The 11,227-nt window shown below is 43.9% G+C and overlaps 2 protein-coding genes across 2 annotated transcripts; both read left to right on the forward strand.

Annotated features, from left to right (window-relative positions):
* Window positions 1-523: 523 nt before the first annotated feature.
* On the forward strand, window positions 524-3,139 carry LOC124696790. The gene is made up of 5 exons (XM_047229462.1): window positions 524-684; window positions 1,098-1,584; window positions 1,664-1,716; window positions 2,397-2,576; window positions 2,665-3,139. The coding sequence occupies exons 1-5, from the start codon at window positions 524-526 to the stop codon at window positions 2,903-2,905; spliced, it is 1,122 nt and encodes a 373-aa protein (XP_047085418.1). The 3' UTR covers window positions 2,906-3,139.
* A 2,178-nt stretch (window positions 3,140-5,317) lies between these two features.
* Window positions 5,318-10,877, forward strand: LOC124699791 (protein NRT1/ PTR FAMILY 4.5-like). Its single transcript, XM_047232033.1, has 5 exons — window positions 5,318-5,472; window positions 5,873-6,090; window positions 9,144-9,581; window positions 9,655-9,779; window positions 9,873-10,877. Exons 1-5 carry the CDS (start codon window positions 5,382-5,384, stop codon window positions 10,741-10,743), a joined length of 1,743 nt encoding a protein of 580 aa, XP_047087989.1. The 5' UTR covers window positions 5,318-5,381; the 3' UTR covers window positions 10,744-10,877.
* Window positions 10,878-11,227: the final 350 nt, after the last annotated feature.

The following is an 11,227-nucleotide window of genomic DNA, read 5'->3' on the forward strand; positions in this document are numbered from 1 at the left end:
TAACCCTAATTCTCGATAATACAATCTCAGCGATTTTCGCCTTGTTTATACTTTCGTCGGCTGTCTAGTTTGGCTGACCGGTCTTTGAATTCACCAACATTGTCCTTTCTTGAAACCCAAGTCCATCATTATGGGCATTGATAAGGTTACCCCTTGTCTGAACACGACGCTTCGGCCAGACGAATGAAGTCATTCATCAAGCAGGGACCATGGGACTACATTATCTATTGAAACCAAGCTAGTAGCGCCCACGCTACCGGGCAACAACCTGCAAGAACCTCCGCTCCCAAGTGTAATCATGAGAGAAGCAAACACAAAGCCTTCGATAAGTTAACGACGCGAAACAATGCCACCGTCGTCCACCAAGACCAAGGTCGAAGCGTGGTTTTCATCGGCTGCCTCGTCACCCCAAGCTCATAGTCGACTAGATCTTCACCTCCGGAGATTGGTGTGGGATCCCAAGACCCCCCACACCAGATCCCAACACGGCCGCCTACCTCCGGAGGAGGAATTTGCCGTAATCATGTACAGGGCCACCGCCTCGGAGCCCAGCCAGATGATGCGGCAACTCCGCTGGATGTCGTTGCCTCCAGCCGTCGACACCGCGCATCATATCGGATGCATGGTTGAGGAGGCGCCACCTCGCACCCCTTGCCGCTCCCAGCAGGCGCCCCGCCACACGACGTAACCTTTGGTCGGTGACGCCTTCGACGACGGAGGAGGGAGGAGAGGACGGTGGGGAGGGAGGCTGGAGCGGCCAATGACCGGATCCCCAGAGCGACGCAACGCCGTCGCCGCACGGGGTCACAAGGGTATGGGTAGGGATCATCATGGAGTCATCATTTGTATTGTACTATCTATGAAAAATACCGAACATGCGTCCTAATGATTTTGAGAAGAATCATTCATAAGAATTTGGTAACATGTTAAAATTTACTTGACTTTCTACCATATAAGGTTACTACAAAAACCATGACAAACTTTCAAATCATCACCTTTTGATGCTAAATGACGTGCATGCTTTAGTTGCCAACAATTTTCTAAACAGTTTTTCGTTAGTTTGGCATTGTCTTAAAACTGATTTTTATTTTTATTAGTGGACTGGACGGTACACACCGACACACGCCACACCGGCCTAAAATCCCATCACTGCCATCACGAGTTTTGCGGCCACCAGCAGCAGCAACCATGGCCGCGCTCCGACCATCCCCGCTTCTACCCCAATCCCTTCCCTCCTCCTCCTCCTCCTCCTCCTCCACCACCTCCCAGTCTAGAATCACCGCCACAGCCCTATCAAGAACAGCCCGCAATCCTCTTTCTCTCAAGACCGGCTGCCATGGCGGCACCAAGAAGACCCTTCTTGCTAGAAGAGGGCGACTCCCTTGTATGCCCACAAAGGAGGAGGTGGGCGCTGTAGGCGGTACGGAGGACAAGGAGGAGCGTTACCTGACGAGGACGGCTGGTTGGGGAGTGCGGCGGATGGGGCGGGTCGGCGAAGAGATGCGGCGGGTGGCGCTCGTGCAGGCGGAGGCCTTCCATGTCCCCGTCGCGCTCTTCAACGATTTCTTCTTCGATTTCTTCAAAGTATGATTTCATCTTCACTAGACATAATAGATGTTCGCGCATTTTGATAACGATTGCTGCTTGAATTGGTCAAGATTAGGCAGAGGTGTTGTCAGCGCTTATCTACAAACTGAGGAATTCGCCTCCTGACAGGTGATGTTCTTGATATCCCTGATTCCAAATCGATGGTAAAATAGTTTAAATACGAATATGTTGTGGTAAGGCTATGGTTGTAAATCTTAATTTGGTAGTTCTTCCAGAGTTTCACGTACAATTGACCGCACTAAATCTTGAACAAGGTGGTAACTATTTTAATTATGCAGCAGACCGCTGTTCAGTTTTGTTTTTTTCCTGCTGCGGAACTCAACACTTGTTCAGGTGCTCTTCAGTCTTCACATGTTTATCTTACAGTATAATGTATCCTATGCTTGAATAGCATTCATATTTCTTCATTTTCTTGTATGTTCATTTTTGGATCCTCAATCACGAACTTAAGTCTCTAGGCAGAATTCAGAGGATGATTAGTGCATTGCCCAAATATGTTTGAGGAAGTAATGTACAGAAACTGTAAAGTAGACTGTATTATTTGCTACTACATTGTACAATTCAGTATTCATCATTTGGTATGAGCGACGGGGACGTTCTCAAAGTAGTATATCACCCAAAACAGAGACATTGTGACCTGTTAGCTAGAGCACCAAAGTATGTTAACTTGAGGTATCCCAGTATCCTACTGATGACATGGAAACCCATGTCTTAGGACTAGTGAAGACGATCGATCCTGGACGCTCATTTTACCTGTAACATTTTCGCTGAACCATGCCCTATTTTAGGTATGCCTGTTTAGTGGCAGAAGAAGCTGATGCGACCACGCAGCTGCTCCAGGCACCATTTGAGAACATCATCGGGGTTGTGGACTGCACAGTGCAGGATGAAGGCGACATCCTGAGTAACCTCCAAGGCGTCCAGGAGTACTTCTACGTATCAGGAATAGCAGTGCTGCCATCATTCAGGTAATCAGTATAGCAAGTATGCTTAAGATCTCGATGCAACGCATGAACGGTCTAAAATTTCTGCTGGGTTCGGTTCTTACACGTCCAGGAGGAGGAAGGTAGGCACGGCGCTGCTCAAAGCGTGCGAGGTGCTGGCGCTAGACTGGAGGCAGAGCTTCATGGCTCTGAGGGCATACGAGGACGACAGCAGTGCTCGGGGACTCTACTCCAAGGCAGGGTACAGGGTGGTGTCAAGGGATCCTGGGTGGGTCACCTGGGTGGGGAGGAGGAGGCGTGTTCTGATGATAAAAGACCTGCCGATTCATGATCCTCAGGTAGAACAGCAATGACATGCTTCCTGCAGTAGGTGCATAGTATATCCCCTGCTACTTCTTGCGTCTGGTGTAACTTGTAAGTATGACTAGTGCGATACGAGTATGTTGCAAAAAACAATTTGATCCTTGTGTAGCATGGACCGGTGTTGACCTGTTGGCGAAATGTTCTTTGGATAGCTGAAGACGCACGCTACATTTTCTCAGCATGAGCGGAATTCTTGTTTAGAACATCTCCAGCAACTTCCCTAATCTGCTTCCCAAAATTCAGTTTTAGGGATAGGAGATTGAAGATTTCATGGATAGAATTTTTTTTTGCTGAAATCTATATCCCTCTATTGTTATGTGCACCTTGACGTATGATAGTGTGGAGCTCATGCCAATGTTTATTTCACATACCGGTGATAAAAATATTTGCCAATATGATAATTCATTTCTTAGGTTTTAAGCCCCCGTTTTTCGTATTGAAATTCTGAACAAGTCGAACTGATTAGATTCCGGGCGTAATAATATGATGATTAGATCCCACACGTAATAATATGATGTAATGAGGAAACAATCGATATAAAGCACTATGATTAGTACAGGATCAGGCAACAATTTATACATCCCTTCGGCACATTCCAAAATGATAAACACCTTTTAAAAGGCTACATTAAACAACTATCGAAATAGATCATAGGCAAGCAAACAAATGAAGAATAAATAACTATCCATTTCTAGAACTTCTTTTTAAGGATTGTGGTTTAATTCAGATGGATATGAGTGCAATGTGTAAAGCATTCCCTTAAAATGGTTACCAAATACCACACGGTATGCTTGGATTCAATTCTCAACACCTGATGGTACCGGTACTTAGATATAGCTCATTTGTTAAGAAATAAAAATGTACATTACCATAGTACTTGTTCTTAGATTCAATTATGGGCATCTGCTGCCAATTAGAAAAGCTAGACCTGCAAGAATGTTTGTGCTGCTGTGCCAACACTGAAACTATTAATTTCTCGTATGCATAGCATGTAACAAATAGATACACTCAACTTTGTAAAAACTAATAGGTCTGGCTCATTTCTGAAATCATATTTACGACCTGTACTTGTACCCTGTACCCCTCTGTACTCCTGATGTAATACATTGTAAATCTACCTAATAAATACAAGTGCAACTCCATTGAGGAGGTGTGCGTTACCCTACTACCCTTCCACATTTTCATGGTATCAGACCCGGCGGCGCTCTGAACCTAGATTGATCGCTCCACCTCCGCTTTCTATCGCCCGTGATGTCGTTCACCTCACGGATTTATTCTGCGCTCTTCTCAGGCTCATCTACTACTGCGTCTTCCCAGTGCCAAGCCGACTGAACTGGACATAGGACATAAGCGTGCTACCTGTGTCTGAATTTCGCGAAGATATATGAAATGCAACACATATCCTCTACGACGGGGTGGAGAGGCGAGTTGGCGGTGGGGTTGAGCGATGAGCCGACGGTGGGGCAAAATGGCAAGCGGTCGGTCATGTGGAGGCGAGTGGCGGCGCGGTGGATAGGCGAGCCGTCAGTGGCGGACCCTAGCACGGGAGATTTGCGATGTCCCCGAAATGGCTAACGTCATCTGGCCCTTTCTAAATAAATTAAATCAAATTGATTAATATTTTAATCAACGGTCATGAAAATTTGCACTGAAAGGGACCACACGGAAATCAGGTTCCATGCCAATCACCGTAAAAGGACTCAAAACTTTAAATGTGATCTCGATCTAAAAAATAATAGCTACATGGCAAATATACACACCTAGAGGAGACAAATGGAGATGATCTCCAAGGAGCCCTTTGTGTTCAAAGATTCAAAAATCATATTTACAGTTTTTAGAAATCCCTATTTTTTAGATGTAGTCAATAATGTATTATCAAAATGCGGAAAATCTCAATTTGGAATTCTTTATATTCTAGGCTACATAAACATGGCATAATCTGAACTTTTTTATAGTTTTGAAATATGCACTATTCACCATAGTTAGAACCACACTTTTATTATTTTTGTTTAGCCTAAAATATGAATTATTTCACATTAAGATTTTGCACGCTTTATATGTACGTCATTGTCTACAAAGGATTTTTTCTGAATTTTCTGAAACATTGAAATCTGATTTCCATTTCTTTAATGAAAAGCTCCTTTTGAGCTCGTCCACTACATTGTACTCCTACCTGTTATTAGAAATGAGTAACTATAGCCGATGGCTCTGTTCTTATACTGGTTGGTGCCGTTTCACTGACTTCCTGGACTTTCCATGGCCGGAAACGGTGGCTATTGCTCCGTTTCTGCTCAATTGGACAGTGCCTTCTTTTTCGTCTGCCTTCCACATACGCCACCACTGACTTTATTAGGAAAAATTGCCTGACACACAGCTTGACAGACGGAGCCATTGCATCGGCAGCCAACTACAAAGGAGAGAGAGACAGAGAGAGAGAGAGGGAGCAGGGAGGAGAGCACAGAGAGCATGGGCAGCTCATCAGGGCTCGTCGACTGGAGGGGGAGGCCGGTTAACACCAAAAGGCATGGCGGAGTAAGAGCTTCAATCTTCATTCACGGTAAGGATCACAAGCATACTGGATGATCGATGCCTTCTTCTCGGTTCCTCGCATGCTTAATTTGCTCACTCCTATGGCCTTTGCCCAACTGATTAGTCAACACTTATAACATTGTTTATTATTCTAGTCTTGACTTGCTGCGTCAAGTGGTTATCGAAGATATTTTTTCGTGAGGTTTTTGCTAACTAAACGCATACTTCAGTCACCCATATGAAAACAATCGATTTGGATTTTTCTTGCACCCTTTTCTCCTGCTAACTACGTAGTAGCTAAGTAGCTAGCTAGCCAGCAGCAACTCACTCCCTTTTGATAGCTGCGTTTACATTAATTAAACTCACCAAGAATCTTAATTCATGCTTCCCCTTGGATCTAATTATTTGTTCGACGATCTATACTGCAGCTCTGGTGCTGCTCAGCAATGCTGCCAACATAGCCAGCATCATGAACCTGGTGAGCTACCTCCGCGGCACGATGCACATGGGGGTAGCGGAGGCCTCCACGACGGCCAGCAACTTCTTCGCCTCGCTCCAGATGTTCTCCATCCCAGCAGCGTTCCTTGCCGACTCCTACATCAAGCGCTTCTACACCGTCCTCATCTTCGTCCCCATTGAGATTCTGGTACATACTCCAACTCCATGTTCTTAGGAGATGATTTTCCTGTTAGTTATCTATCTAGTGAGCTTTCTTCTTGACAATAATATAATATATTCCAGCTGGCTTGTCTTTTGCACTTGACTAATTGGCTTCCCACAGCAACATATATCAGCTGTTGGTGTCGCCAACAACAAAACCTAAGATTACACCTTGAGTTTAATTCTACGTACGGCTAGCTAGGTATTGGAGTTATTTCTTGAGCACTACTTGTAGTACAAAAGTAGTCTCTTCTGGCAATAATGCCAAAGGTGACATAGGTGCTATCACAACACGTCAGCAGGAGCGACCATGAAAAGTGACATAGGTTGGGTTGACAGAATGGGATTGGGAGTGGGTGGGACTCTGGGAAATGGATGGCCACTTTCTCATATGAAACAAAACACCAAGAAGTTTTCTAGAAGCCTTGGTGCTATTTACATGCTTTAATTTCGACTGCACGTGTTTTTCGATTTGATGGTAACCAAAACACTTTGACAAATAGACTAACACATACCATGCCAGATTCTGCATAAAACATGAAAGTAAATCATAATCGAGTGATTTGAATATTCCCAAAAGATGAAGAAGAGAGGTAATAGGATATTTAAAGGATAAAAACAATTAATCTCGCAACATGAGGAGATGACGGAATTCGCGCCAACATGCTGTAATGCCTTATCAGAGAGTTTTTGTCCCAGTTTGGATAGTGTGCGGCGTATGACTTCTTCTTAATGTGAGATTTATCGTATGTCCTATTTCTCTTTTATTTTTTTTTTCGAAATGGGGTATTTCTCTTTTATTTCTCTTTTATAAGTATGCTATAAATAGTTGGCCACATGTATCCCATGTTTCTCCCTTTTCGGTTGGCCTAGGCCTCTGTATTTGCTCCTTCTATATCAATATAAAAGGCAAAGTTTTTTCTAGTTTCAATTTTTTTATCAAACATCTTTTTATTAGGCTATTGTTGGTGTATGTATGATCTCTCACACTTTTTGATTAGGCTAACGTTTATAATGACCACAATCTTGCAATTTTTTTTGGGCTATTATATATCAATTTGATGTCGTTGCTATTAAAGATTCCACTTTAAAAAATGTCTCTACATTTCAAAAGAGATGTTTATGTACTTCAGAACAAACTGTTCTTGTATCTAAAAACAAATGTTCATGAATTCATTTTTTGTCATATATATTACAGAATTATGCATGTATTTATCATAAATGAATGGTATCAAAAGAAACAACAATAATTTTTTTTAGAAACAACAAAAATAGATGGGGGAACAGGAGGCGTGAAAAAGACAGCCCGACAAATGGTCTAACCAATTTGGGCCTCTCTGTGTGAGATGCCAGTCAGCCCGCTAAGTCATCTCTCCTATCCTTGTTTGCAATAGATATTGAAATCATCTATTGTGTCCAATGGTCTAAGAAAAATCGCCGTGCTCCCTGAAAAATTCAGTTATTTTGTTAGTTTATTTTGGAATGCTGGAGAAGTTCCAATAAATACTATGAGAAACTTCTTACACAATAGAAATGCTCATATGCCTTTGTGACTTGTTTCGGTATATCAGGAAAATTCTTTATATGAAAATAATTTTTTAAAATATGTTGCACAATCCGTGGAAAGATTAGTGAATATTGAGTATATTATGCATGCAACTCGTGATTTCTTATATTACACTCCATATCCCTATTTGTATCAGGTCCTTGTATTTCAGCATTAAACTTTGACCATCGGTTTAACAGATAATATATGAGTTAGGGCTCATAAAGAGTCATATCATTGAAAAAATTACTGAATATTAATTCAATGATATAATGGATATCTCAAATTGTATTAAATATGAATTCATTGGAAATTTTTGTTGGCCTGTTATGAACTTATGGTCAAAGTGTCTAGCCTTGGAATAAATGACAACCATGTAAATAGATACGGTGTGAGTATATCATAACAAAATTTCTCATATATAAACAAAAAAAACTGAATTTTTTCCACTACTGAAGTATATATTTTACTGTTAACATGTTCAACTAACTCAAAGTTGTTCAAGCATATCTCTCAAATGTAGCATGATGGATTGTTGCATCTACTTCTCACTAAAATGGTGTAGATTATTCATCATGTATATGTAAAAAATGACACTTCTTCTTAAACTTAAGAAAATAAAAATAAAATGAAAGAAAAAATAAATATCATAAAAGGAATAAATAAAAAGAGATAAAAGGAAAGTGATAAAGAACATGAAAAACTTGAAAGAATAAATAGGAAAAATGTGTGCTTAATCAAGATGGACGCACCACTTGCTGGACGGGACAAAGGATCTATCTGCGCCTGAGTTGGCCTCATCGTCGTCCTTTCCCTCTGCCTCTCCACCCAACTGACGCCGACGATGAATCCTTCTCATCTCCCGCCTGTGCCTCGCCTGCCCGTTCCTCCCCGGCGCCACAAGATATGGTTGATACTAACCGGCGAGGCGGCGAAGCAGCAAGTAGATGTTCAACGATTAGTATGAGAAGGAAGAGTGGGCACTCGGTCTCATACGGAACCCGCTCTCTTCATTGGAGATGTTCAACCATTTTTTAATTTGTAATCCGCGTCCAGCATTTGCTTCGAAGCCCACTTCCATATCAACAACGCTAATCTAATGTTGATTTCCTAGTTGATTGCAGAGTTGCCCGATAGTGGATGGTTTAATTGAGTAGACACCAGTTTCGGTAGATGATGGATGACAACATCGGCACATTGAAAGATGAATTTCACAATACAGTAATTGCTGTGATGGGATGTTATGATCTTGGCACACAAATAAATCTTCAAATTTAACTCTTTGTTCCTCTGGTTTCTGAACATGCCACCCACAAACTTGCCACCAGATCATTGCAATTTTTGTTTCACAACTAACAAAGTAGCAATCGGTGCAATAATAAATCGTTGATCAAGTCCCTCTCACATTCAGAACACTTATGGGTCCATTACATGCCATTGCATTTCCAGTTACATTCTACAGTTCTGATCCATTTCATGGATTGTATTTGCAGGGCTACATCCTTCTAGCAGTCCAAGCGCACGTCCCATCCCTGCACCCGCCGCCGTGCAGCCCAACAGGCCAGCAGACCTGCAAGCCGGTCAGTGGCTCCAACCTGAGCCTGCTCCTCCTGGGCCTCTACCTCATCCCCATTGGCGACGGCGCGGCGCGCGCATGCCTGCCGGCGCTGGGAGGCGATCAGTTCGACACCGCCGACCCCGTCGAGAAGCGGCAGGAGGCGAGCTTCTTCAACTGGTACACCTTCGCCGTGTCCTCGGGCGGGTTCGTCGGGCTCGTGCTCATCGTGTGGGTGGAGAACAGAAGAGGATGGGATGTCGGCTTCACCGTGTGCGCTCTGTGCGTGCTGCTGGGCATGCTGATATGGATCGCTGGGTTCCCCTTCTACCGGAACCAGATGCCCGGTGGAAGCGCCATTACAAGGATCCTGCAGGTACATATGTTAGTCCCAACTGCAATTTTGCGAATCGTCTGGGATGATAATTTGACCGGATTCCTTGCATCAGGTTCTTGTGGTATCATTCAAGAAAAGAAAAGTTCAGTTACCAGAGAGCGCCAGTGAACTGAAGAAAATGAGCCAAGATGATCACAATATTATCCCCGAAGAGTTGCAAAGGACAGAGGGCTTTCGGTAAGTATAAATCTGAACACTCGACACTATTTGAAATTCTACTACACCTTGCTACAGCTACAGGTCAAAAGTTTTTCTCTGGCATTTCTTCAGGTGCCTCGAGAAATCTACCGTGGACACCGGAGAGACAGGGCCGTGGTCACTCTGCACCGTAACCCAGGTGGAGGAGACCAAGATCGTCCTCCGGATGGTGCCCATCTTCCTCAGCTCCATCCTGGGATACATCCCGGTGCCGCTGATCCTCAACTTCACCGTGCAGCAGGGGAACACCATGGACACCAAGCTCGGCAGCATCCACATCTCCCCAGCCACGCTCTTCGTCATCCCCACCGTCTTCCAGATGGTCATCCTGGTCCTCTACGACCGCTTCATCGTCCCCTCCCTGCGCAAGATCACGGGGTACGTCGGCGGAGTCACGCACCTCCAGCGCATCGGGATCGGGTTCCTCTCAGCAGCCCTGGCCACCGGAGTCGCCGCCATTGTGGAGATGAAGAGGAAGAGCGTCGCGGAGGAAAACAGCCTCATGGACGCGACCACCGGGATTCCGATATCGGTCTTCTGGCTAACGGTGCAGTTCTTCCTCCTCGGGGTGGTGGACGTCACCTCCTTCGTGGGGCTCCTCGAGTTCTTCTACAGCGAGGCGTCCAACGGGATGAAGTCTGCGGGGAGCTCCATCTTCTACTGCATTCTCGGGGTGTCGGCTTGGCTTGGGAGCCTGCTGATCCAGGTGGCGAATCGGGTCACGAGGCGTGCAGACGGCACTGGAGGGTGGCTGGATGGGACTAACCTGAACATGGGCAAGCTTGACAGGTTCTACTGGCTGCTTGCTGTTATTGAGCTCGTCTCGCTCTTCATCTACATGTTCTTCGCAAGGAGGTATGTCTACAGGAATAACCAAAAGGTTGTGGATGCTCAAGATACGAAAGATACATCGGAAGGTGCTGCGGGTGATCTGATTATCTAGATGTATGTAGTATATGCTACATACCAGACTAGAAATGCGAACTTCATGTTTAATGTAAAACGACCACCAATTTTTCTCGTTTTTCTTTCCAGAGGACTACCCAATGTCTTTTGAGTTTTGTGTGGAAAAATCTGATCGGGCCGGAACCCGGAATGCATATGACTCCCTATTTCTTTACTGTCTTTTGATTATGGTTTCTCAATACACAAGAAAATAATAAACGCAAGACTATAGTATCATGCCCTCTTCAAACCTAGAAGTTGCATCAAAGGGTGTTGGACACTAAGGAAAACGAAACAATTATAACAAGATATTTTAGTAGTAATATTTTTTCTGCAAAAATATTGTGCAAAGGGAACTGATTTCTCAATAATTTGCTAAGATCCTAAACGTGTGAATCAAATGATTTACTCAGTAAAAGTAATGGAGGATCCTGGTCTAAAAAGGCCCAAAGAAATTTCTTTAAAACAAAGGAGCCCTTGAT

Source organism: Lolium rigidum, chromosome 3 (genome assembly GCF_022539505.1).
Source record: "Lolium rigidum isolate FL_2022 chromosome 3, APGP_CSIRO_Lrig_0.1, whole genome shotgun sequence".
NCBI classification, from domain to species: Eukaryota; Viridiplantae; Streptophyta; class Magnoliopsida; order Poales; family Poaceae; genus Lolium; species Lolium rigidum.

Bases quoted from the DNA above. Each gene is read 5' to 3' on its own strand.
- LOC124699791 (XM_047232033.1), top strand. From the start codon at position 5,382: ATGGGCAGCTCATCAGGGCTCGTCGACTGGAGGGGGAGGCCGGTTAAC. The intron at 5,473-5,872 runs GTAAGGATCACA...TCTATACTGCAG, and splicing joins AGCTTCAATCTTCATTCACG to CTCTGGTGCTGCTCAGCAAT. The intron at 6,091-9,143 runs GTACATACTCCA...TTGTATTTGCAG, and splicing joins TCGTCCCCATTGAGATTCTG to GGCTACATCCTTCTAGCAGT.
- LOC124696790 (XM_047229462.1), top strand. From the start codon at position 524: ATGTACAGGGCCACCGCCTCGGAGCCCAGCCAGATGATGCGGCAACTC. The intron at 1,717-2,396 runs GTGATGTTCTTG...GCCCTATTTTAG, and splicing joins AGGAATTCGCCTCCTGACAG to GTATGCCTGTTTAGTGGCAG. The intron at 2,577-2,664 runs GTAATCAGTATA...TTACACGTCCAG, and splicing joins GCAGTGCTGCCATCATTCAG to GAGGAGGAAGGTAGGCACGG.